The sequence below is a fragment of the Anneissia japonica genome, unplaced genomic scaffold (genome assembly GCF_011630105.1).
Source record: "Anneissia japonica isolate Jap-2015-1 unplaced genomic scaffold, ASM1163010v1 scaffold26_len2425191_cov177, whole genome shotgun sequence".
Classification (NCBI taxonomy): Eukaryota; Metazoa; Echinodermata; class Crinoidea; order Comatulida; family Comatulidae; genus Anneissia; species Anneissia japonica.
This window is the reverse complement of record NW_022685220.1, coordinates 1,018,942-1,045,864: the sequence shown is the minus strand read 5'-3', so window position 1 is coordinate 1,045,864 and position 26,923 is coordinate 1,018,942. Positions and strand designations below refer to the sequence as shown.

General features: G+C 33.5%; 2 protein-coding genes across 2 annotated transcripts in view; one reads left to right on the top strand and one right to left on the bottom strand.

The window, feature by feature from the left end:
- LOC117108559 (vesicle transport protein USE1-like) overlaps window positions 1-9,383 on the top strand; it is a 32,117-nt gene extending 22,734 nt beyond the window's left edge. Inside the window, exons 4-7 of the mRNA XM_033250607.1 lie at window positions 937-1,101; window positions 3,243-3,271; window positions 3,868-4,024; window positions 6,070-9,383. Coding sequence (XP_033106498.1) covers window positions 937-1,101; window positions 3,243-3,271; window positions 3,868-4,024; window positions 6,070-6,249 — 531 coding nt within the window. The 3' untranslated portion in view covers window positions 6,250-9,383. The remainder of the gene's footprint in view (window positions 1-936; window positions 1,102-3,242; window positions 3,272-3,867; window positions 4,025-6,069) is intronic.
- Window positions 9,384-19,413: 10,030 nt separating this feature from the next.
- Window positions 19,414-26,923, bottom strand: part of LOC117108846 (protein Wnt-1-like) — a 63,812-nt gene continuing 56,302 nt past the window's right edge. The window contains exon 4 of the mRNA XM_033251018.1: window positions 19,414-22,893. Within this exon, the coding sequence (XP_033106909.1) occupies window positions 22,432-22,893 (462 nt within the window). The 3' untranslated portion in view covers window positions 19,414-22,431. The remainder of the gene's footprint in view (window positions 22,894-26,923) is intronic.

Below are 26,923 nucleotides of genomic sequence, written 5' to 3'. Positions count from 1 at the left end.
CCGGTAAACCTGTTTTCCACTAGGTGAATTTATTTGTGCGAATCGAAAGCCTTGGTTCATGCGCATTCACATTTCTGTGAGGATTTTTTTGCTTTAGCACTGTTTTGAACTGTTTCTACTTTTTGCAAAGCGAAAAAAAGGCGCAACCATTTATAGCTCAGGAAGCAAACTGACGCTTTCGATTAGCGCGAATATATTTACCTGGTGGAAAGCAGCCTTTAAAGAACGTGAAAGAGGCGATTGCACTCCTTAGAAATGATGGTCTGATTCATTTGTACGTATGTGTGAGTAAAAGATAAACCTGTATTACTTCATAAACCAACAAACAACCAACAGTAGCACCACTTGTATTACAATAATTGATTGCATTTGTTTGTACATATGTATGAGTAAAAACAAATTTAAACTTACTCCAGAAATTTTCTTGCTGAAGAGATAAATTTATAGAATACATAAAATTTTTATTAATATGAAAACTATAATGATTGGAATGAATTTGAAAATAATACTCAAAAATATTTGTTTTTGATTCAAATTTCTACAGCCATTAACCTTTTCAAGTCGTATGGCGTCGCGACGATGTCCTCTTCGACCATACTATAGGATCTTTTGACTGTGATGTAGGAGTATTTCTGTAGAGGGCCTCCTGTGATTAGACCAAATAAAATGCCTGCGCCCAGTAAAAACCCGACATTTAGTGTAGATGATGTAATTTCCCAGCTTTGGTACAGCCTCAGGCAATGGCAATGGGGCATACTGGAAAGGGTTAACGTTGTCATAATCTATTCAATTGTACCCTGAAACTGCAGTAATGCAGTTCTCTCTGTTTTATTTCCAGGTACAATATACCAATAATAGGTTAGGATTTTAAAATATTAAATGGTTAATACCTGTATTACTAAAAAAAGATTTCCTTTTCTTTATTATCATTTTTAGAATGGTGCTTTGGAAAGGGCTGAATGTAGTCAGCTCCTTGCTACCTCATCAGTGCCCACTCTACCAGACTCAAAAACAGAAATTGGAAAAACAACAACAAAGAGACTTCATCTGCAAGCTACCTCACATTATACCAATGAGATGAGAAAAGAATTACTAGGAGATGTAAGTACAGTATTGGCTTGCTACAGGGCATACCGTACTCAATTAATTCACATATGTTAAGGTAGCATTTATAGTACAATTGTTTTGATGTATTATTTATTCAATAAATATTTTCATACAGTATGTAATAATAAGCAATTGGTATAGTTGTGAATCATACACTAGTGAAAACTATATTTTGAAGGTTAGATTAATATGAATAAAATTCCTGTAAATTTATTGATAATCAAACTATAGTGGTACGATCTAGTTATGTACTAAAGTACTCCACTCTTTGATCTTCATGAAATAGAGCTATATAAATGCAGTAATGTATGTAGTCATCGGTTTCTATAGTGATATGATCAGTACATCTGTGCGTGATCATACATTTAGCTGTGCGTATGCAAATTGTTGCAGTACGCAGCAACGCTAGAGTTGAAATGGATGAATACTTGATATTCATCCATTCATCTTGAAATAAAAATTTCTTCAAGCTTTTGAAGAAAAAAAATAATTACTTCTTTTGGTTGGTGCAGACATGTAAAATCGTATGATTTTATCTACAATAAGCCATGGCCTACTTATTAAATTTTTAGTTTCTTTAATAGTTTATTAGGGTCCTTGAATTTAAGGATCCTTAATTTTCTATACACAAATGGGACTGCATTAAAATTGACTTTTTTGATATATTCATATTTCTCCCATTATAAGCTTTAAAATGATGGGTCATTTCCTGGAATTGATTTACTATTGCCAAAATTATGGGGTCATTCCAACTCAAATCAACCACCACCATGTCCAAAAATTCTAAAAACACCATTATATCAGAAGAAAGAATCCAAAATTTCAGCTCCAATTTTCCAAGTGGTTTTTAAGTTACAACCATTTGTAATGTAGGTACCACATCCCTTTTTTAATGCCGGTAATGACTCCTTTACCTTTGTGTGGTTTTTTTAAAAACTATATCTAAAAAGTATAAGTTGAGAATTGCTATACATAGACTGATATTTGGCCTCTCTTTCAAGAAATGCCTCCTCCAACCATGTTTGCGTATCCATCATACCTTCTTTAATGCTCTATTACCTTGCAAATTTTTGTATGTAGTATGAGCATATTCATCACAGGTTTAATTTTAACTTCCTTAATTTAAGGAATGATAAGATATGGCCTTCTGAAAAAGCGTAAATCTATTTTCACACTATGCATTGGGGGATTTTTGGGGGCATATAACATACTAATGAGAAGTGCTAACCAAATTTGAATGTATTTGGGTAATTTGGGATCCCAAAACCATTGAATGGTAAATGGTTTCGGGATGGCAAGCCTCAAATATTGAATTTGAAGTGACTTTCTTTGGGTTCTAATTTTCCTTGTTCTATGTCATTTTTTCAATTACCACTTGTAAACAAACTATGATTAGGCAAGTGTCTGCCATGTTTTTCTGTAGACGCACGTTGTAGCGCTAGGTGCTAAGACACTTGTCTAATATATTCATCATGGTGCGCGATACACTCTACAAGTTTTTTTTACCACATGAATTGAAAAAGTTCAAACACACTGTGCACTAATGAAAAATTAGTACATGTTCTGGGATAGGAAAATAACAATAGCATTTTTACAATGATGACGTCACAATCGGCTTTAATATAATGATTATTTATTTTAAATTTCTGTATATTGTAATGTATTGCTTGAATGTGTTTAAATAAATATGAATAAATAAAAAACAATAGCACACAATGCAACAATAATTGATAATGTTAATAATTGTAAAAATAATTAACAGTACAATAAAAATAATTTTAAAGTAAAGTTCTGAAATGACCTGTTGTTTTTTTTGTCATCAGGAGGGTAATATTTACAGGGAGAATTTGTTATTACAAAATTCTAATTAACACTACCTCAAGTTATAATGCCTATTGTTTGCCAATGTTATTTATGTTTTTTTAATGATTTATTTTATTATGGTGGTATTAACTGCACTATTATTACACTTATGCTGAAATTTTGTATTGAAAATATATTTAGTAAAAATGAATAATTGGATGATTTCATACATTAATATACACAAATATTATTGTCATAATATGACATAATATTTGGTTATTCATATTATATCCTTAACTTTATCCACTTTTGTTTTCTTTTCCCAAAATCAGAATGTAGAGGATGGCTCAATACAAGAAAGGTAGATATAATTTTTTCATTTTGATATTTTCAGTTGCATAGCGTAGAATGTTTTTCTGGCCTGGGTGTGTCGGGGGTTAGACCCCCAGAAGGATTTTCAATAGGTCATTCAATAGGCCTTACATACTAACTTCAGGGCAGATTCATAATTTTTTGGCCGTTATAGCATGGGGAAGTTTCAACTTTAAACATTAAAGGAGTGACCGCATAATTCCACATTCTATCATTACCCAGGAGCACATGATAATAAAGAAAAAGTTGATGTAATAATGTGTGGTAGGCCTACCCCAGGTCTAAGCTCAGTATTTACAGAAGTCATGAAGCCCAAGGAAGCATCCATGGATATCACCACTGACTGGTCATTCAACCAAACCAACATTCAAATGTAAGAAATAGAAGTGAAATTAAACATTTAGGAAGAATGGAAACCACATTCAGATTCCAATAAGACTTTCAAGTGAAACAAGCTTTGAAACACTGTTAACGATGTACAAAACACAATGATATCATGCTAGTATTAGTAGACATCACTATTCATTTAATATAATAATATCTGTAATAAAATTAAATTATTGGTACTACTCTGTATTCTTGCAGTGGACATGTTAAGGTCGATGGATCTGAAGATTTGGATGAATTTTTACAACAGCATCAAAATATGCAAGAGAAATTGGCAGAGAACATGATCTCTTTGGTTAGGAGGTTAAAGAACACAACATCCGCTGCTGGTGACATTATCAAGAAAGACAATGAGGTGAGTGTTTTTTGCAATGCTGAATAATTACATCATGGATTATAGCTGCAGTCTAGCTTTGCTTTATTGATTTTTATGTTGAAAATATAATAATGCTCAACTCTCTGCTATGTCATTTACTTGTTCTTTTTAATTTAATTTCTTTTTTTATGATTTTTTTACAGATTGCATTTAAAAATACATTTTTTGGAATTTTTATTTTTGTAATACAGCCTTTTGTGATAACGTGTAAAAAATAGAATGAAAATTGTATGTGTTTCTTGTATTCTTATCAATATTTTTGAATTCTTCCAAGATTAATAGATTTGATTTAAAAATGTGTGATGAAACTATAGTACTGTATAAGATTCACCATCTCATATTGTAAATTAAAACATTTTAAGTTCTACTTTCTGTTAATTAACTATGATGAAAGACACAGACTTAACTAAGATGTACCATGGGGAATTGCAACTACATGTTAACACTTTGACTGCCAGGCCATTTTAGTGATGGTCATATAGGCCAAAATGTCTGGCAGAGAGCCAGTTCACATTGAGAATACATGTATATACAAAATTTATGGAATGTTCTTTACACCAAAATAAAGAGTAATTCATGAGCTTTCAAATGATATCATACATTTTATTCATAAAATAAACTATTGCAACACAATTTTGAATAGTAAACACATAACTTATTGCAATTTCACTCTTTTCAGGCAATAAAGCTGAGAAAACAGCATTTTTAGTTTCACAACTCCTAAACACTAAAAACCAACAACTAAACACAATAATCAGACTTTTTATCCCCTTTAGTGTATTAGTTATTTATACATACATGAGTCTAACATAATAAAATTATAAATCCCACGCATAGATGAGGTCCACTGAGAGTTGGCTATCCCCAACTCTCAAAACAACTAAACGTGTGAATATTGCCTATTTTCATTGCTTTGTTAGATAAACTCATATTGATAAAAATGAAATATAAAAACACTGGTGTAATTGCACACGACTTTGTACACATACCCCCACCACTGAGCCCTGGGGTAGGGTTGGCTACCCCCACCCTCACCCTCCTCCAAACAACTAAAAGTGTGAATATTGCCTGTTTTCATTGCTTTGTTAGATATATACATATTGATAAAAATGAAATATAAAAACACTGGTGTAATTGCACACGACCTTGTACACATACCCACCACAAAGCCCTGGGGTAGGTTGGCTACCCCCCCTCCCCAAACAACTAAAAAGTGTGAATATTACATATTTTCATTTGCTAGGCCTAGGCCTGCATTCACACGCTACTATTTAGGTCTAGGCCTGCCGACTTCACTAATGCAGTCAGTATACTTTTATATATTTCTGTAATCTGTACTCACTATATTACATAAAATATTGCATTATATGCAAGGCCTGGGCTAAATTACCGAAGAAGGCTAGGCCTAGCCCTAGCTACATAACGCATCGGCCACCAAGCCTGACTGTTGTGCACACATTGTCGACGGACAGCCTCAACAAATATCAAAACTCTTGTTTTATCTCATTTATTGGTAAATGTAAATAAGACATGTACATACATTGTTGCATACTAAAAAATCATTTTTGGAGTCCAAATCCACGAAGATTTCTGAAATGACCTCTTCTGAAAACAGACTAGTGCAATCCATTTTCTTCGTCGCGTTTCGTAACCAGGAGATACTCGAGCTCTTTGGTGTAAGCAAACACGTCACGCTAAGCATGTTGGGGGGTGGGGTTTCAAAAGTGAAAAAATGTACGGCCCAAATGAATTTACTGCAGAAATGTCTACCACACTTCCATATCTATCGGATTGTGTAATAATACTCAAAAGACGGAGATTTCCGTCTTTGGCAGTCAAGCGTTGTGTAACAAAAGACGGAGATCTCTGTCTTTGGCAGTCAAAGTGTTAAATTAGTCTGACAAAACAAACAGCTCAACTACTGTATTGTCAGTCAGTAACATTTTTTAGCATTATTAGTATTATTATTATACTATCATAATTATGTAACATTTTGATTGTATTACTTTTGTTATTTAAAACAGAGGTTGGAGAGTACACTCAAACAGGCAGACACCAACACGTTGCAACTCAAGGTTCAATCTGCCCGAATGGAAAAACACTCGAAAAAGTCATGTAATTGGTGGATGTGGGGAATGCTGGCACTAGTTTTCATGGTCTACCTCTGGATGATCATGTTTATACGAATGTTTCCAAAAAAGTAACATGATAATAATCGAGGAGAATCAGTGCTTATTATTATAATAAAGATTCAAATGCTATTTTCACATGGTCAATTTAAATTATTTTCTCTGCATGCCTAAAGGTACAGGTGTTCAACTTACTAGTCTCTCTGTGCTACTTCTTACTCCCCAAAGTGTCCTATTGTGTCAGTTGCTGCCAGTTGTCACTCATGCCTAATCCATAGCAGGGGTGGACTTTGGGATATCCCCTGCTCTTGTCAAAAGATTTCTTGGGGTCTTGAAGAGTACATGGTTTTTTTTTTTTGGTTTTTTTTTGTCTGGGTTTTTACGGCCTGATCGTTATTAATGATATGTGGTCACTATCATTCCTGATGATGACATAATTGATGTTAAAATCTTGAATCCAGACACGATGGCGTGCATTTCAATATTTGGAATATGTATTATGCTATTTATTTTATTCATTTAAATAAGCCATGGAGTACTTGCACCTAGGGCTGAAACATAGCGTGAACCACTTCACAGCCCGTCAACAGTGAATGCTAAGGTATCTATGCATCACTGGCTGAGAGTGGTCAGTGTGTGACTCCCGACCACAGACCACAAGGTTTTCAGAACCTGAAAACGGCCTTCTCCGGGTGTACACTAGGCCTACAGTTTACTGTCCTAAAGTTAAGAAGACCTGGTTCTACGATGGAAACCAAGAACAAAAGAACCAAGAACAAGGACGTTCTGGAGCATTGCCAATTTGTGAGTCTCTAGACTACAGCGCCTGTACATTAACCGGTCGGTCAATTGGAATTATCCTCTCATTGACATTAAGGATGCCAGTATTAATTTGTGCTGTGGGATCTACGTGTCTTCATATCCACCTTTTGCGTCTGTTCGGTCACTTATCTGTATGAGGTACTCTACTTTGTGATTGTTTTGAATTCTTGAGGTAATACACTGTAAAAATGGCAGCTCAGCAACTGTTTTTGCTGAATGTGTCTGTTGTAAATGACAACATAATTGCTGTTTCTGTATTTTTAAACATGAAATTTCTTTTACGAACAAATGTTCCAATATTATGTCTGAGATGTTAGGACGTTGGACATCAAAATGGATGAAAGATATTGATGGTAAAGCTTGGACATAATATTAAGAGAAATGTTAACAATGCATTAGTGGGTACAGTTATTAGTAGGCGGCCTTCTGTAGCTACTGCTTTGCGCAAAGACCTAGGCCTAGGAGTTATTCTTCAGGTCAGCACCACATACAATATCTGAATGTTAAACTAGAAAAAAACATTTCAAAAGACCATAAAACATAATAACCCTCCCTCATTGTAGTGATTTGATAGTGTGCAGTGGCTGTGTATGCCTAGCCTGCCAGAGGGATATCCTGAGACATTCATTTGTCTTGGTGATCAAAATAAATGAGTCATACTGTATACACAATAAAATAAATAAATAAATAATTCATAAGAATACAATCTATATTAGGAAGTATTTCCGTGGTTCATTATTGTAGGATTATGGATTGTGCAGAACTAATAATTAATACAAACCCACAGGCCTTGGCTGGCCTATTATTCCACAAGGTACGATTTGAAGCTTAAAATCATCTTTGTTTTTAAATGTGCACCAATAAAATATTACAAAAAGTAAGCTATATAGTACCCACTAACTTTTGAATTAGTTTTTTATAAATATTCTTGAATAAGTTACTTAGCAAACAAAGTCTGACCATGATTTTAAGAAATTTACAGTACAGCTTCGCTATTAGGTATCCAGTGTTTTGATTTCATACCTCATACAGATGATGTCACTGCCCAAAAGCTACCAAGCGCAAAAGGTGGATTGTAGCCACTGTTTTGTTTGCATGTATTTTGTGGATTTCTGTCTACACAGAATTAAACACATGTACTACTGTGTTTTACATTGAACATTGTGGGATTGTATTTTCGATTTTCTTTCACAATATGCTAAAGTTAACACAAGATGTTACGATTTATATCACAGTTCATCAAAAGAAAGAAGACTAAATAGACAGTTTATTACTCTATCTGTGTCTGTATGGACTGCACAGATAAATGTGATATTATCAATAGTGATGGCTTATGGCCAGTAACAACTACAGTACAATAGGTAAATTAAACAGCTGATCATTATAACAAACATTGGTCATGAATTTACCTTTAACATGTACCAAGTCACCTGAGTAACTTTCCAATTTCATATTACAAGTGTCCAGCTTAATTTACTCCAAAAAGTTTGTTAATCAATCAAATGTTCGTTCACTACAGTAAAGGCAGCTGCGGTATCTACAGTGAAGTCAATTGGTTTCTGATTTACTTCCATTGTCACAGTTACTGCAGGGCGTGAACGACCGCTGACTTCATGAAGCCCAGTCATTTCATGTGTGTCAGACTGACCTCGTACCTTGACTCGTTCATTTTTGCCGCTTTCCTAGTAGACTTCTGCTGGTTTCCATTGCGTGATGTTGCAACACGCTACTCTAATGTGTCCAACTTTCCCGCATTTGTAACATTTTGAATCTGCATGTGTGTGCTGCATATGCTCACCCAAACAAGAATGATTTGTTGTAGCTTGGTTTAAGTGCATGATCCTCCTGACTACACTGGGTAGCAGGTGATGTATGTAACTCCTTTACCTCCTTCGTCGCCGATTCAAAAGCCACAGATAATTCAAGAGCTTTTTTATATGTCAGTTTTTTCTGACAACCACCAATGTTGAATAGTTGTATTCACAAAGCCACACACTAACCTATCCCGTAGTGCATCATTTAACACATTTCCAAATGTTCGGCTAGGCATTTAAGTCTTGTGTTAAAATCAAGTATGTACTCACCACTGTGTTGATCTGAAAATCTGAAGCGCTCCGCTATTACGAGTGGTTGAGGAGTAAAATGGACCTTCAACAGCTTGTTGAGTTTGTCACATGACTTCTCGAACTGTTTATCTGGCTGCGATAAGTCACGTATCAGGCTGTATGTTTTCTGTCCAACAAGTGTCAACAAAGTAGCAACTTGCCTGTTGGGTTTAACGTCATTTGCCACAAAATACTGCTGGAGCCTTTCCTTATAAACAGTCAAAGTCTCCATGCTAGAATTAAAGGAAGAAAGTTCTCAACAACTCAATAACAATAACAAACGTCTTTACTCAATGACAGCCGGGATCCCAAAAACTAGGATACGCGTAGGCCATCACGTTAGTGCCTCATTACATGTGCACGCGATATACAATCGCTGCGTGCATATGCATCACACTCTAGGACTACACTACAACGGGCGCTTAAACAAGATGAAGGTGAATCAATGAACTCCTTCTATATACGAGAGCCAAGAGAGTTATTGAGGACTGTGGTTACACCATAGAGAAAATAGTTCTATTTTCTCTATGGTTACACAGACATATTATAGCTGGTGTATGCGACAATAATATCAGACGAAAACTAATAGCAAAAGACGAAAAGTTAACGCTCAGTGATGCACTTAAATTAGTTCGTATGTACGAAGGTACACAAAAACATGACAGAAATTTAGGGTAGAACTGTGTGTGTGTTCAGTCAATAAGGTACGCCGTTGATGCAGCTTCTCGAAGGAGTAAACCAAGCTACAGCAAGCAATAAAGTCAAAGCTACGGTAAGCGACCAAGTACCAGTGAATGCACACGCTGTGGGGAAAAGCATCCTAAAAATGAATGCCAAGCCAGGAATGTAAAATGCTACCACTGCAAAAAAACAAGAGAACAGACAAAATATGGACCAAAGCAAAGATCTCACAAAATAAGAGAAGTAACAGAGGATGAAACATCTTCATTTGCATTGGACTCGGTTGAAAGCGCCTCAGGATCACAAGCACATACAAAGCTATTGATGAACAATAAAGAGTCAAATGTAAGATAGACAGTGGAGCAGAAGTAAACGTCATGCTGCTGAGAGTATACAAAGAATTATTTCCAACGAAAATTAGGGATGGAAACCAACAGACCTAATGAAAACTAACACAAAGCTAAAATAATAGTGTATGGAGTGAAAAACATCACATGTACTCATAATAATATGACAAAGAAACTGAAATTCCACATAACACAGGACGAAGGAAAGACAATGTTAAGTCTGCAAGCATGTTTAGACTTCAACCTCATTACACTAAACTGTCAGAAACACCCAAAGACAGACTAACCACAGTATCCAGACTGCTTTGAAGGTGTACGTCAGTTCCCAGGCAAGTATAAAATTGAGCTAAAAGATGGAGCAGAACCTTGTGTACATCCACCCAGGCGCGTGCCAGAATCGCAAAAAGCCGCATTAAAGAAAGAACTACATAGAATGATGGATCCTGACATTATTCGAAATGTAGATCAACCCACAGACTGGGTTAACAGTATTGTTTATGTAACAAAGCCATCAGGAGATCTGAGAATATGCCTTGATCGCAGGGACTTAAACAAACAGGTCAAGAGGCCACATTACTTCACACAGACACTTGATGATATATTACCCAGACTCCAAGTTGCAAAGTATTTTATGAAGCTTGATGCACGATCAGGCTACTGGAATATCAAACTAGATGACGGCTCCGAAGCACTGACAACAATCATATAAACTCAAATAGAACTATATTTATTCAACATATCATCATGGCTACTTGTCGGCGTGTATCCACCGAAACATATTGAGGGTGCTATAGCATCTCGGTGACAGTATGCTCATAAAAAATTAACATAGTTCAGAAATTAATATTCAGGTACAGTGTAATTATTATTATTGTAATTGAAAAATCCCTGATTTGATCATGTTTATTTTGTTATCCCTGAACTAAAAACATCACCACTGGTTAATCGATAACTGTATACTATTTGGCCATTTGGTTGCAATTGACATATAACATTTCAATTGAGTTCTAGGGCTAAAATGTTACAAAAAAGAGAAATTAAAATATAATGAATTCAGTGAATATAAGTTCAGAGGTCAATTGTAGCATTTTTTTGTCCGTTCAGGCAAACGTTCTATTAAGCAAATAGAAACATGCATGTTCTGAATAATCTGAAAAAGAAAGCAACTCTTTGCAACCAGCGGTTACCTAGATATGAGAACACTATATTTTCAACCTAATTTGCATATTTTAGCTAATTTGCATATGTTCCTGAAGTGTACCCAAGGTGTGATTTGTGGAATTTCATCCCCTCATCAAATGTATTTGTTTGGAAAACATAAAAACGTTTGTTGGCAATTTGTTTGACTTCAAGTGCTAGATTGCATAGCCTATGGACCTCAATGTTGAATATGAGTGCAGGCACAGATGGTACTGCTATGTGATGAGAGAAACAGTTCGTTACACCAGATAGCCGTAGCCACAATAAAATAGTTATCATTTGATTTCTCTGAGGGGTACATTGGTAATCAAGACGTCAGGTTTGTTCCAGTCATTTATTGTTCGTGGGAAAAATGAAAATTCATATGTGTTTGTGTTGGGACATGCCTCTTTTTTTTTTCTTTTTTTCTTTTTTTTTTTTTTTGATTTTTTGAGCTGAAGATGACCTACTGGGACCAGTATGGAATTTTATGTCAGAGGATGTGATGGCAAAAAAAGTCTGAATAATTTTATTTTATATATTTAAGATTGTCTAAAATGTAGAAAGTGGTTTCCATTTAAGTTGTTCCATCATTTGTGTTACTACTCTTTTTTTTGGTAGTCTCTGGAGACAAACTGGATGGCTTGTCTTTGTACTTTGACATTCTCAATTTCTGTTCATGTGGATTCAAAGCTGTAACACAATACTTGAGTTTGGACCTTACTAGGGCAGTGTAGGCCTGACTTGTTTAAGGATGACAGTCTTCATGAAGTAGAAAAAGGTTCTTGTTGTTTCTCGATGGAATGATATTGCAAGGAAACTTTGTCGTGTTGAAGCGCATCTCCCAAGTTTTAGTCCATAGTGCAAGTCTAACCGTGCCTCTAATTGAAGTACCCGCTGGTCTTTAATTCTATTTATTTATTTGGTATAATTTACATTAATCCCAGAGGGCAAGCTAGTGAGTTTACTAAAACAATGCAATATAAATATACATATGATAATTAACTATAAGGCATGTACATGTGTACAAAAACCATTAAGATTTTTATGAATAAAGACAATGTACCATATATTTTGCTTTTTCTTAAATCTGTTGATGTTCTCAAGTGTTAAACATTGTGTCTCATAAATCTTTGAATTTCAAAAAACACAGGCATCATGGGTCTTCCTTGCCCAGCCTACATTCAATATTCAAGATTGCTTTATTGTCATCAACCAAACTTGTGATGAATGAAATTCTTTTTGCTTACTGCATACAATGAAAGACATAGACAGTAAAATGCAATTAAATATAAGAAAACATTGAAAAACAACAAACGGATACAATACGATAATTAATGTAAAGTACTTAACTACTAATATTGTCTGGCAAATCTATGATTAAATTCATGGATAGCATTAAATATGAATGAATTTTGGTGTCTACTTGTGCGGTTCCCACCAATTGGTTTAATCTGATAAGCGATAAACTGATTTAAAAGGTGTTTTGAATCATTAATTATTTCAGAGCGTAAGAACGCTTCTTTTCAAGATGAGAGTAAATGGAATGAAGAAAAGTAAGAAAAGCATCAGATCCCAACCTTACTCTCGTAAGCAAATTGATATGAGTCTAATGAATCGCTACATTCACTTAATAACTATGGTTTCCAAGCATTTCATTGGTAAAACAGTTAATGCTATAGGTGTATAATCATTATTGCACTGTGGGTTCTGTTTCTTTGGTAGAGGTTTAATGTATGATGTCTTCCAAATCTTTGGAGTTGATAGACAAATGGGAAAAAAGCATGACTTATTCTCATTAGCACAAGTTTTCAAAAGCTTAGCAATACCAGTTGCCTTATGATCATAAAATTTTTTGAGAATATTTCTGTCATTATCAGTTGCACAGCTTTCATTACTATTTACACTTTGGTTAATCTCGATTTCAAAAACCATGGCATATAACTTTAACATCATCATATACAGTAGATGGCAATCGTTATCAAACCTGTTATAGAGTATATTTAGATCATTTATACAAAGTTTATGCTCAAGTTCATAATTAAAATCTTTCTTTTTTCCAGTTCCTGTGATTTCCTTAAATCCGGACCAAGCACTTTTAGCATTGTTCTGTCTAAAGTTATCTTAAATTTTCCTTCTATGTGTTTGACATTCTTTGTACATTCTTTAATAACTTTTTAATTTGTTTTTGTTTGATGTTATCACCTTCCTCAAATGCTTTCTTTTTTTCTTTAGTACATCAGTGAACCTGAAAAGTCCTTTAAATATATCTCCTATTGGCCACACAGTGTAGTTGTCGTACATGGTGTCTAAAATAATAGCTTAGCACACCTGTAGGCCTATGCAACAACAGGCCACGGACCTGTGCATGCCAAACATATTCCCAGTTGATCATCCGTGTTGGTGGTGGTAGCTAAAGCAGCATGCCAATTACTTTTGCAATGCTCGTGCCATTCCTAAAAGTGTTTGTTTATCTTTGAAGAGTAGGCCTTAGGATATCACAAAAAACATGGAAAAAACAATCATTATATGGTTATCTCACAAAGGAATAATTTTAAAAAACTTGAAAAACAAAATGCTCACAAAGAATTTATATATTAAAATTTACATTAGTAGGCTTCCAGAATGAAACCATAGAAGTCTTTGAATGAAATGTGCTATCCTTCTACTGTACTACTGCAGATAAAAGATTGCTGCCCCTTTCCTCTAATTGCTACTACGGCTACTGTACAGTACTTACTAATTCACATACAAAGACAATTCTCTTTCAGACCAGTCATAGGATCAGCCTCCATATAACCAGAATTTCCGTCTAAGATTTTAAAATTGCATAACAAAGATTGTCCATGGCTGACCAGAAAAGTGAAGCAACTCGTATATCAATGACAAAAAGCATGTCAAAATTGGGAATGGAATGAACTGAATGGGAAAAACTGAGTGGGTATAAAAGTCAGTCAGAGGGCCAAAGTGAATTTTTGATTTAAGACTGAGATCTGCACCCAAACTATGATGTTTCCAAGTGAACTTCAAAAAACCTCCAAACACTGCTTTTACACCACTTTATTCTCAGTTGTAATGTTACTTTTTACATATGATCGGTGTTGGGTCATGAAAAACAAGGTGTTTTTTAGCCAATGTTGCTTGGCGGCCGCACACAGAGGGTTTTTAATTCATTTTCGCGGGCCGCAAAAAATAGTTGTCGGGCCGCACTTTGCCCACCTGTGTAATAAGGATATTTTTGGCCTTCAGAATTCGAACTCCACAAAGTGACATACTGTAAATGTAGTAAAACTGCAATTTTAAGCAGAAGTAGTCTTAGAATACCTGACCTTCCTAAACCTAAAAAGGCAGGACATCCAGAGGGTATTCCTGTTAGACTACTAAGAGACTTTGCTTTGGAACCAGCCCCCCCCCCCCCCCCCACTGTCTATCTAAACTAATATTTTTAATTGTGCCCTAAAAGCTGGTACTGTATTTAAAAAAAAAATACTTGGAAAAAGGCAACTATCGTGCCGGTGCCAAAAATTAAAGGAGCTACTGCTGTGTCCCATATCTCTCACCCCTTTATTACTATTAGCAAGAACTTTTGAAACTTTCTCAGTCAGTTGGATTGTAGATGAAATTAAGAATAAACTTGATACTTGATGGTTCAGCAGTAGAATGGGAACATCCACTACCCACTACCATATCTGTTTACAGTATTTGATTCGGTATTAATGAACACTTCTGGCAAACAATGTTATGACAAATTTGTTGAAGTAATAATATTTCATAATAGATTTGATGTTATAATTTACAGTAATGTAGTTAGGGATCAATGCCGTAGCCAGCTGTTGGGACAGTCCCACATAATTTTTCTAATGGGTCGACAAAGAATGGGTCCACATTATTAAAAATGGGTCCAAATTATGTAATTTTATGCATAAAATGAGTCCACTTTTTGAAAAATGGGTCCAGATTTCTCATATTTAGTCTGTAATGGGCAAAATTTAAGAAAATGGGTTCAGATTTCTAATATTTAGCCTGAAATGGGCAAATTTAAGAAAATGGGTCCACATTGTTTGAATTAATGTGTAAAGTGGGTCCACCCTAATATTGTCCCACACTGTTTGAAAATATCCTGATTGCAGACAACACAGAGAATTTTACTATCACTGTCAGAGAAGAGCAAGTTGTTAATTTACTGAAGAAAATTAATAGCTCCAAGTTGGGGCCCCTGACAAATTAAGTGGTAAATTTCTCAAAGTTGGTTCCCCCGAGCTGGGGGGTACTTTTAGCAGGATCTTCTAATTCTCTCTCGCATACGATTCCCACCATTTGGAAGCAATCTATGAGAATACGAATATTTAAGGCTAGATATGTTGAGAATGACTTCAGACCTATTGTACTCACATCTTTAGTGATGAAATGTCTTGAAAAAAAAGAATTGTAAATAATGAAATAATGTCAAAAGTAGATTGTACCTTGAGATCCAATGCAGTTTGCCTACAGGCCAAAGCGTGGGGTAGACGATGCCACAGCCACTCTTTTTCATACACGTCCATAGAGTACCACAGTCATGTCTTCACGACATCAGGTGGCGCTCTCTGTTGTCAACAGATGAGGTTACTGTTCATTACGCCTAAATGACTTCATAGGCTTTCTGGAATAGGCATTTTAAAATCTAATATTTTACCATCAAAATGTACTAAAAACACAAAATCTCACATTATATTAGTTATTGAACACACAATCAATAACCAATTAAAATTGAAAATTAAATTAATTAAAAGCAAGATACAACATCTTAATAGTTACGTTAGAAATTGGGATCAATGGTTTGTCTGTAGGGAAAATGGTGTCGGTTGAATGCATTTTGCAAAGATAGCAACGGACTAGTATCACATGGTATCGTGACGTAACACTGTAGTACTCTATAGCAACCTGAACAAAAGAAATACATCGCTTCATCGACACCATATAGCCCTATATCGCAACTCACTGACTACAACATTCCACCTCCAGTCATTCTATGGATTAATGACTTCCTCCTCAACAGTTAAATTTAACAACACTCTCAGAGACAAGCCACATCAACACTGGCTCACCACAAGGCTGTGCTCTCCCCACCTGTTTATTCTATACACAAACCCATGTAGAACAATACCAGTTCTTGTCAACTTTTTAAATATGCAGTTGATACTGTACATGTCTGGTTGGTGACATTAAAGATGACATAACTCTGGATAACTATCTGAGGAATGTTGAGAACTTTGTAAATTGGTGCCATGAGCAATTTCTTAAACTTATAATGTTATGGAAACAAATAAAATGGTAATCGATTTTAGGACCAGAGAGCTTGTTTATTTTGATGTTGGAATAGATAATGAAATTGTGAATAAAGTAAACGAGTTAAATTACGGTATCTTGGTATATTATTGAGTTAAATTGGCATACCCATGTAAAATAAAATAATTGGTTAGCATCCCCTCCCTAACATCAGGGAGGCCACCGACCTAATTTTTTTTTTTTTTTTTTTTACAAAACACTCACAAACTCCAATTAATATAGGCCTAGGTTTGTTTACTACCCATCTGCACGCTAGCAAGACCACTTGCAGTTCTATGCTCTACTGTTGTTCTATACTGTAACCACATGGTATCCATGATGCCTGTTGTTTGGAGTGAATTGTGCGTGATTATAGATAATTGCATTATGACTGTTATAGGTAAAGTTTCTGCTTGCTATAGATGAATTACATATATTCTTGTATGCAATTTTTATATACATTTGTATTTGTTGTGGACAAGTCAATATGAATGAATGAATGAATAGTAATAAAAATAGTAGTAGCCCAGGAAACTCATTAAATCCTGTAAGAATTCCTTTGCAAAAGCACTTCAAATAATTTCGATCTAGTATTAATCCTTATTCCTGTTAATTTTAATGTTATTCTATAAGATTTTTTTCATTTCATTAAAAAAAAATACTATTTGATGTCTTATTTTAAAACTTATCAAATCCAATGGGAATTAATTTCATGTATTCTTATTGAATTTAATAAAATTCCTATAAGTTATTCTAAATACAGTAGTCCAATATGAATTCCTATTAAATTCTATATGATTAATTTACATTTTGTTAACCTAATTGGAAACCTAATTGAATCCAATATGAATTTTTACAGTTATTCTTATTGAATCAAATATGATTTCTTATGATTTTATTCTCACCATATGCTATTTAATTTCTTATATGAAATGTTATTGAATCCATAGAAAGTAATTACCTGTACTATTAAATCAAATATAAAATCCTGTATCTGAAGTCTAATTTAATAGGAAATCCTATTTTATTTCTTTGAATCGTATATGATCTATTTTAATTATATTCTTTTTAAATACTATTTGAAAACCTAATTGAATCTAATAGAAATTTCTACAATTTTCTTATTAAATCAAATAGGATTTATTTTCACTTATTCTCATTAAGAGCTATTATCTTAGTGGAAGTTATTCTTGTTATTCCAAAATTCTATTTTTTGTATAATTTATTTTATTTGTTATTTTGTTAAATTGTTATTTGGTATTCATATAGTGCCTATTCCTTTAGCTTAAAAAGAGCTTGTCCCTGGTCATTGGGTCCAAACGCTTAAGTGTTGCTGCCATATTGTGCAGTAGCAGGCAACCCACCAGGTACCCATTTATACTTCTGGGTGGAGAGAAGCAATGCAGATAAAGTGCCTTGCTTATTGGACATTTGCGAAATGCACAGCATGGGAATGAAACCCTGACCTCGAGCTGACCAAATTGTCCCGCTGCATAAAAGCGCTTGCACGGATTGATTTGATACCTATTAAACACTATTTAATCTCGCTTACCCTTTCCAGATTATCAAAATTTTCAATTTTCATGTGCTATGGTTATGATGACATCACATCATTACCATATATAGGCACATCATGACTATATATGGGCATAGAACAGTTTTTTGTCAAACAAATGTTGATAATGGGGACTGAGCTTTATTGGAAACAACTGAATCCAATATGAATTTTTACAGTTATTCATCTGGCGCTTTTGTTGGAAGTTCAAATCTGATAATTATATGTGGGTGTGTTTGTAATGAAGTACTGCTTATGTTTTTCTGAAAATTATTACCTTTGAATTTCTTTTTTTTTTTTAATCATAAAAGCTAAAGTATTGAAGCTTCTAGGTGGTGAGTAGGTAACCTCACCAAGCTTTGTCTATAGATCCTACCTGGACACCTTGTCATTATTCAAAAGCATAGTAATTTAGTACATTAATAGAATTTAGAGCCATCTTCAGGATTATTGTGAGAGTGTGTGGTAGAGCATGAGAAACTGCTTGGAATCAAAGTCATACATAAAAGAGATTACTTTTATATTACAAAACATTTATTTTTAAGAAATTGCAAGTTATCACACCTGTCAAGTATTACCTTTGATACTCCATTACATTCAGCAGTAATAATTATTTATGCATACCTTCCATTATGTTCATTACAGTTGTAATTATGTATATTACAGTTCTATTATAATGTAAAGTATGCAATACATTACATATAGTAGTTCTATTATTTACAGTATGCATCCATTACATACATCAGTTTAACTATATGTACAGTATGCAAACCATTACATACAGCAGTTCTGATGTACAGTATGCAAACGATAAAATACAGCAGTTCTACATGTATGTGCATCCAATACATACTGTACAGCAGTTATGTCTGTATGTACAGAATGGAAACCATTACATACAGCAGTTCTATATGTAAAGTATGCAAACGATAACATACAGGAGCTCTACATGCAATTACATACTGTACAGCAGTTCTGTAATATGTATGTACAGTATGCAAATGATAACATACTGTATAGCAGCTCTACATGAATATGCCTCCATTACTTGTATATACAGCAGCTCTCATTTATGGATGCACAAATGTTTAGTGTATTCAATTCATTGCAAAACTGTTTACTATGATATGCAACCCATTGCATCAGTTTTACATGACATATGCAAATATATCTCTCCCTCTCAGTGGCAGCTCTAAGATATAATTTATGGGGGGGGGGGCGTGCTAAGTATCTATGGGTATTTATGGGTGTAACTATAGTGCGCAGCATTATCTGAGGGCAGAAGGCCTGAGCTGGGGGTGGATATGGGAGGGGGATGTCCCCCCTCCCAAAACAAGATTTAAAAAAAAATTGGAACTTCTAGATGGCCGGAAATGGCTGGGATGGGAAAACTAGGCCTATTTTTTGTTTTCTTTTGGTTCGACTGCCCGACGAGCTTTGGCCGATGGAGGGGGCTAAGCCCCCTGCCCCCGCTGGCACCGCCACTGCTCCCTCTCACACTCTGCAATTCTATTCTATATCTTATAAACCTCATTTGAGGTCATTCTTCATTTAGTAGATGCAACAAAACTGAATTTCAGATTTACCAGTTCACAAAATTGATGTGATTGAAATCATTATTTATGTTTAAAATGTATACTCTTCTACTAATTATTTTGAAAATCATAATTTCACAATTATATTAACAAACTACACAGGCTCTTGGTTTAACTTTAAACTATTTCAGAAATGAAAGTGAACAACAACTGTTAAACAATATCATTTGCAAAAAAATACCATTAATATATAAAAAAAAAAACCATATCTCTAGTAAGTTGTTCCATTCCAATAGCTTCATTAAACCAGCGACACTATTAATACAAAATAAATATTGAAATAACTGTATAAAATCTCATAACTCTGTAAATTTTATACATATTATTTTTATACAAACCTGAATTATAAACACAAAGGGCAAATAAACAGTTCACCTTATCATTAATATACTAAAATAATAATTATTATTTTCCTTTTAAATTTAATATGAATGGCCTACCAATAGCAGACTACAGTAGAACCCCTAGGTACCAAAAAACGTGTCCCCTTAATAGGGGTGTCCCCTGCATAGGGGTACCTCATTTTGGGTACACTACACAAAAACATGATATTGTCCCCTTAATAGGAGTTTTTGGCATGTTTGCATACAATAATGACATAGATTCTTTATAATTTTATTTAATTGGCATAAGAATGAGTACAGTTGAATTAACTAATTTATAACAATAATTTTAAATTGAAAACCAATTAATTTATGATATGAAATCAACAGAAATATAATTAAAACAACAAAATTTGTATATGTTTCCAATATTGTTTCATTATTCAAGTGCAATGTTAATGGCCAAATATTAGAATCCTATATAAAAACCAGGCCTGTAGGCAGGTTTTTTTATTGGGTGGGTGCGAATTTATAGAGAGTGGACCAAAATGGCTGGGATTGAGGTGGTGGAGGTCTTATTTAATCAAAGATGCGTGTATGGTTTTCAGTGGTGGATCTAGGAATTTGAAGAGGGTCCAGAGAGAGACTTTCACAGATGGAGGAAATACCACCTCAGCCCCACCATGGTTGGGACTGATGGAGGAAAATTGATTATTATGGCACCTCCAAATGGCTGGAAATTTCACTCTCATACAATTTGAATATGATTTTTTTTTTTTTTTTTGAAAAATTGAGGGGGGACTGGAGGACTGGGCTTCCTTGAATCCGCCAGTGTCAGTGGCAAATGAAATAGAGGGGGAAAGGAAAGAACTTTCACAAATTGAGGGTCTAAAATTTATGATTATGGCACTGAAGATGGCACATGCAGACTTAAATTTAAATATAAATTTCTTTTTTTTAGTGGGTGGGGGGTTATTTTTAAATTTTCTACCCTAGAAAACGTGGACCTTTGGTAATTTGGGGGCTTTTCGCTCCCCCCCCCCCTGCATACAGGCCTGGAGAAACACGCTAACCATGAAATGCCCATGGTTAATGGATGATAAAATTGACAAGATTGTATTTATATGAAGTAGAGTAACAATATGCACTAGTCCCATTCTAAATATTGAGAGGAAAAAACTCAGATTTCATGTCAAGTTTATTGCTCAAAAGGTGTTAAAAAATTATTTTGAATGATTTTTTTCCCATTTGTTTTGATACCTGTACAATAAAAAAAGTGTCCCCTTAATAGGGGTTAAATATGTATTAATTTGACCATATGGCACACTCAGAAAGTGTCCCTGTCCCTTAATGGATTGGCCGTAGTGTAAAAGATATGCCCTATATTTACCCTCGTTTCATGAAATAATATCCCCTTATAGGGGTGTCCACTGAAGGGCCTATGTTATGTTCCCCAAAAGAGGGGTTCTATTGTATTTTAAGAACACAGAAAAAAAACCATATAAGAACACAGAAAAAAAACCATATACATATTTTACAAAATCACATCATACCATTTTAAATATTCTTGCAAATATTTGTAAGTTTCTATTATACATAAACTGCTGTAGTTATTCTCTTACAAAGGTTTCATATTTTCAATCATTTCCATATTGATAGTGAACTTAATTGATAAAAATTATTCCCTTGGTATTCCATATCTTGAATCAAAACCACTTGATGCATTTATAGAGTTCCTATAAGAACTCTATGCATTTTATATTTAACACTGCCCTCTATTGGTAAAACTTTTGTAAATAATTTTAAGACAGAATTCCTAAAAAGCAATTTGTAAGAATTTTATAATAAAATAGATCAAATCAAATTCTTTCCCACCAATCATAGGGCTCAAATACTACCTGATTGATCTGATTAGATATTTTGATTTGACGTTTATTATTGCTTTGTGCACTTTTGGTTTAAAATATACTGAATATTCTCGAGTGCCACAAATCTAAAGTGAATTTGTTATTAAAATAATAATTTATTTAAAACGTCTTTGATTAATCTTTTTACTAATCACATGATGGTTTTTATAAAGGCATGATGTTATATATCTGAGAGGTAGCTATAAATAATCACTTCATACTGATATCATCCATCATACTATTCACCTCCAGTCTTTTAATTTCAGAAAATAATTTAAAAATATAGAACATAAACACACAGAAATACATATTTACTGTTAATGTTTTGTTTTCATGTTTTTAAGTACCTGGTAACTTTAAATTAATACATTACTGTAAAATTTATGAAGTAATTGATGTAATAGTTATTTCTCATATCTATTGGATGAATGGAAGTCTAATTACAGATATGTAGTTCTTGTTCTCTTTCACATGTCTCACACTCTACTTTACAACACCACAGAAAACGGCAATGACAACTTTCTTGTACTTTCTGTACCATAGTTTGATACCCACGGTCACAACAAAGAAGCTTACAACCATCAATACCTAAACTAGTTTGATTACAATAACGTCCATGTGTGCCACTTGAGCCGTGCCGTTTGTTTTCTTCACAATAACTTGGTGACTCCTTTAAGTACACGATATCTTCTGTTGTCGGTTTCTTGTAGCCCTTTTTAATTGGCCTTAATTTTCTCCTTTTACTGGAATATTTGACATGGGGTGCTTTGGCATATTGTTCTTTTAAAATACTGCCAATATTTGGTAACTTTGGCATTGAATTCCAGCAAATCCTTGATGTACATGTTGCAGACACACCATGGCATTTGCATCTCAATCCCATATTCTTTTTAATGGCCTGTATAAAAAAAAAATATTAAAATTACTATTTAAACACAAAACATTAAACACACTGTTTTCATGAAAGAAATTACAATGTTTAAATTTGCAATAAACTCAAAATATTTAAAAAAAAAAAAAATCAAGTCTGATGTTTTTCTTCTTTTTTTTTTTTAAACATTTATTTCTCCCATACAAAATGTATGATATTTAAAAATACATTTCAATCTTTCAGGAATTAATACCTTAACTGTGGTTGGATATTACTATTAGTCATGTAGTTACCAATTTAAAATACATGTGATGAGTGATGTTCAATCCTTAATGCCACTGTGTTTTTGTCAGTACAGACTGTTTTACCTTCTGAAATATGAAAATTTACATTAGCACAGAGAAGGAAGAAACTGGCAAAAACACCAACTTGCTCCTGATAAGGCCCCATGTAACTTCCAGGCCTGCAAGCTACAACCAACATCTACCTCATTTTGCTGCTATAGCTGCTCGGAAGTCCACCTTTGTCATCAGCGCCAATATTTAACAAATTTAAGGTTGTTTAATTTTACCCAGGAGAATCCCTATTAAAGGCCCCCCTGGAAGCTTTGCATTTACCACATCAAAAGAGTTTTGGACGGTTTAATAAAGGAAGCAAATACATTTTGTGTTGACAGCATTTCCCTATATAGTGTTTGTATTTACTTGCATAGACACAGTAATGTGATACACTGGGCAATGAACAATACTAGATGGTAGGCCCATTTTTTTTTAGTATCTACATACCGGTAATCAAAGTACAAAACATCAAAAAACATTTAAAAAATAGTCCTTAGGTCTGGTTATTAAGCATCTATCTGATATTATATAATAATAAATTATTCCACATGGGCATTTTAAATGATAAATGAAAGAACTTTTATACTATTTTTTGAGTGTTTGATCACTAGTATATTAAAAAGATAAAAAAATTTACAATTAATATAAACAATAGGCCTACACGATTCTACTGTATGTAGAGTAGAAGGCTAACCACCAAGCTATTCAACTCCACTCCATGAATGGAGGAGTGACTTAGAAGAAGAGTGCAGGTTATGTGATTAAAAGTACCTTTTTCATGAGGACAAGGGAAAATCATTGGTTTAGATCTGAATGGCAAGATTGGTTTATATGAAGTATTCAATTAAATACACATTGGAAAAACCAACTGGAAAATATGAACACTGGCACAGGTAGGCTTATATAGATATCCATAAGATTGAGATTTTGCTTTTTGGTGATTTTATGCCTCATGTCTTTATAAAAATTGTATTATTATATTAAGTTTATAATTTTTGTTGTAAACAGATATGAAATAATGGTGTCTCATTAGTAGGAATGCCACAAAGGAGTATTATGTAGTAATAAAAACCAGACTATTATTATTTTCATTACTGTCATTATAACATTTTATATTCATTGCCAGCTTTAATTTCATATTACAATACAATAATTAAATAGAAATCCATTATTTTAAAGGCCTTTAAAAACCTGCACACTTTTAATAGTTTAGTTTCAGTTTTATTGTTTCACACAATGAACATCAAAACTGAACAAGATATAAGAACATATTATAATACTGTAGTTCAATGGTTTTGATTCATTAACTTAAAGATAACAAGAGTATGATCAAAATAGAATTTCATGGTATGGATAAAATTATATTATTAACTAGATACAGTGAATATTCATTGTGTGTGGAGAAAACAATTTATGTCTGATCCTCCAAATAAACATATACTGAATTAGTAAATGGCTAGTGATATAATATGTAATAATTTAATAGAAAACAAACAAACAAATAATAATGGTGGTGAAATGTTTCTGGATATAACATGTAAAATATATTGAGTACTGTAATAATCAGGAAATAAAGAAAAAAAATGAAGAGGATGGTATTTTTAATAGTTATCCACTATTTAATGGAGGATAAACGAAAAACTAAGATGCATGCTTATCAATCAAGAATTGTTTATATTTTCTTTTGAAACTGAGATTTTAAGGTGTGTGTTAATTTAAGGTTAAAAGGTAAATTGTTCCATAAGTATGGCCCATTATAAATAAAAGATGTCCTTCTCAGTAAAGTAGCGTGGCTTTCATAAATACAATTTTTGACAGTAGAAGACCTGATATCATATGAATGGTATTGGCAAAAGTTGGTGAAAAATATATGAAAATGAGAGGAAGTTGATTGTTATTTAAACGAAACATTAACTAGACTGTTTGAACTTGTTAAGATCAAAGATTTTAAAGTATTAAGAGAATAAAATAAATGTTTGGAGTGGGACCTGGTGGGGGTGGGGGTGGTGCCCCTGTGCATATTCTGAGTGCTTTATTTAACGAAAATAATGAATTTTAGTCATTTCAGAACTTAATATATTAAGGTAAGTGTATTATATAGAGAAAATAAGATATTGAAAGGAAGTGTGTAATTTAATTTAGATAAAACTCCGTTTCTAGAAACTATTAACATTGGCAATATGACATTTCCAACTGCATTCGCAGTCAATTATGACTCCCAGAAAATTTGTGCTGGAAACTCTTTTAATTGATTAAATAAAGAGAGGAATTTTCCTTCACAATGGCAGTACAGTATGATAAATACGCCTCAATGATAAACATGATTTCATGTCGAGTTTGAGTGACATTGTATGAGAAAACATTGAGGTATAGTTACGCAGGTGTACATGGTTTAACGAAGAACGACCAGTCGATTACAGCCATTAGCTTGATACTTAGGCCTATATTTATGATTGTATACTTTTTAAGTGAAATTTCTTAATAAAACAGTGTTCTCTGCACATGTTCTATAATTATTCTAGTCCTATTTTTTTGTACAGGATATTTTATCTTTGAGACCGATTTTCTAAAAACGTGGTTCTCATGAAACTTATTTTGTGGTGATACCTCACATATTTTGTTAAATAAGATTATGTCACCTATCTTTCCTAATTCCTTACCATTGTGGTGTTTTACCATTGTCAAAAATTTCTCAGTCTTAGTATTCTCTGTCACAGGTATTTGATGTGCAACACCTGTACTTACTGCTGCCATGAAGTCGGAACAACTGCACCAAGAGGGAGTCCTGTTAATTTAGTTAGCTGTTAGTCTGCTACCACAATGTTTATATACCTTTACCCATCCAACCTATCTATTTCACATACAGTTATTGCTAGAATGTAAATTGAGAATTGGAGAATGTTGTTCTCTATTTGTAAGTTTTCTTAAACAAGACAACTGGGTAACTGAAAACCATAGATTAAAGTTACAAAATACATAGGATATTTTTTGTCCTGTTGCAATGTCATCTTGTTTTCATTCCCTACATTGTAACAGGCCTATAATTGTTATGGTTTTTTTTTTTTTTAGAATATTTTTGTAATGAAAGGTTTATATGTGAATGCACTATATAAAAGCATGTGCCACTCTGTTAGTTATAGAGAATTCTGTTAGATCTGACTGGAGGTATTATTATTATTCTATCTGATTATATTAAAAATTTGCATGGTAATACAATTATACAGTATATAGGTTAATTCAGAAAATAACTATACAATATACAGTACATTGGTTTTTATAGTGAGATTTTTTTTTTGATTGTCAGAGAAAAGATAATTTTTTTTTTGAATTTGCAAAATGGTTCTGCTAAAAACATATCTAGGTGGAAAAAGGTAATTAAATTAATTTATATTGATGAGATAAAAAAAATATTAGAATTCAATTCAACGTAACATTTATTTCTCTTTTTTCATATATGTACAGCTTTAAATCAAAAAGGTAAATACAGGTATTAATTTCAGAAGAGAGCCAAAAACCCAAAAGCAAAAGCTTGTGAAGGGCTGCCTGAATAAAAAAGAAAAAAGCCAGGAGGGTGGCCTTAGCTTTTCTCAAGATCTAATTGTGCATAATCATATATAATATGAATAATATTATGATAATGATACAATATTTTTAAAGTACATTTTACCAAGGTTTCATAGCAAAATCTGAAAAAAAACTTCTTCACGTCTTCAGGAGAA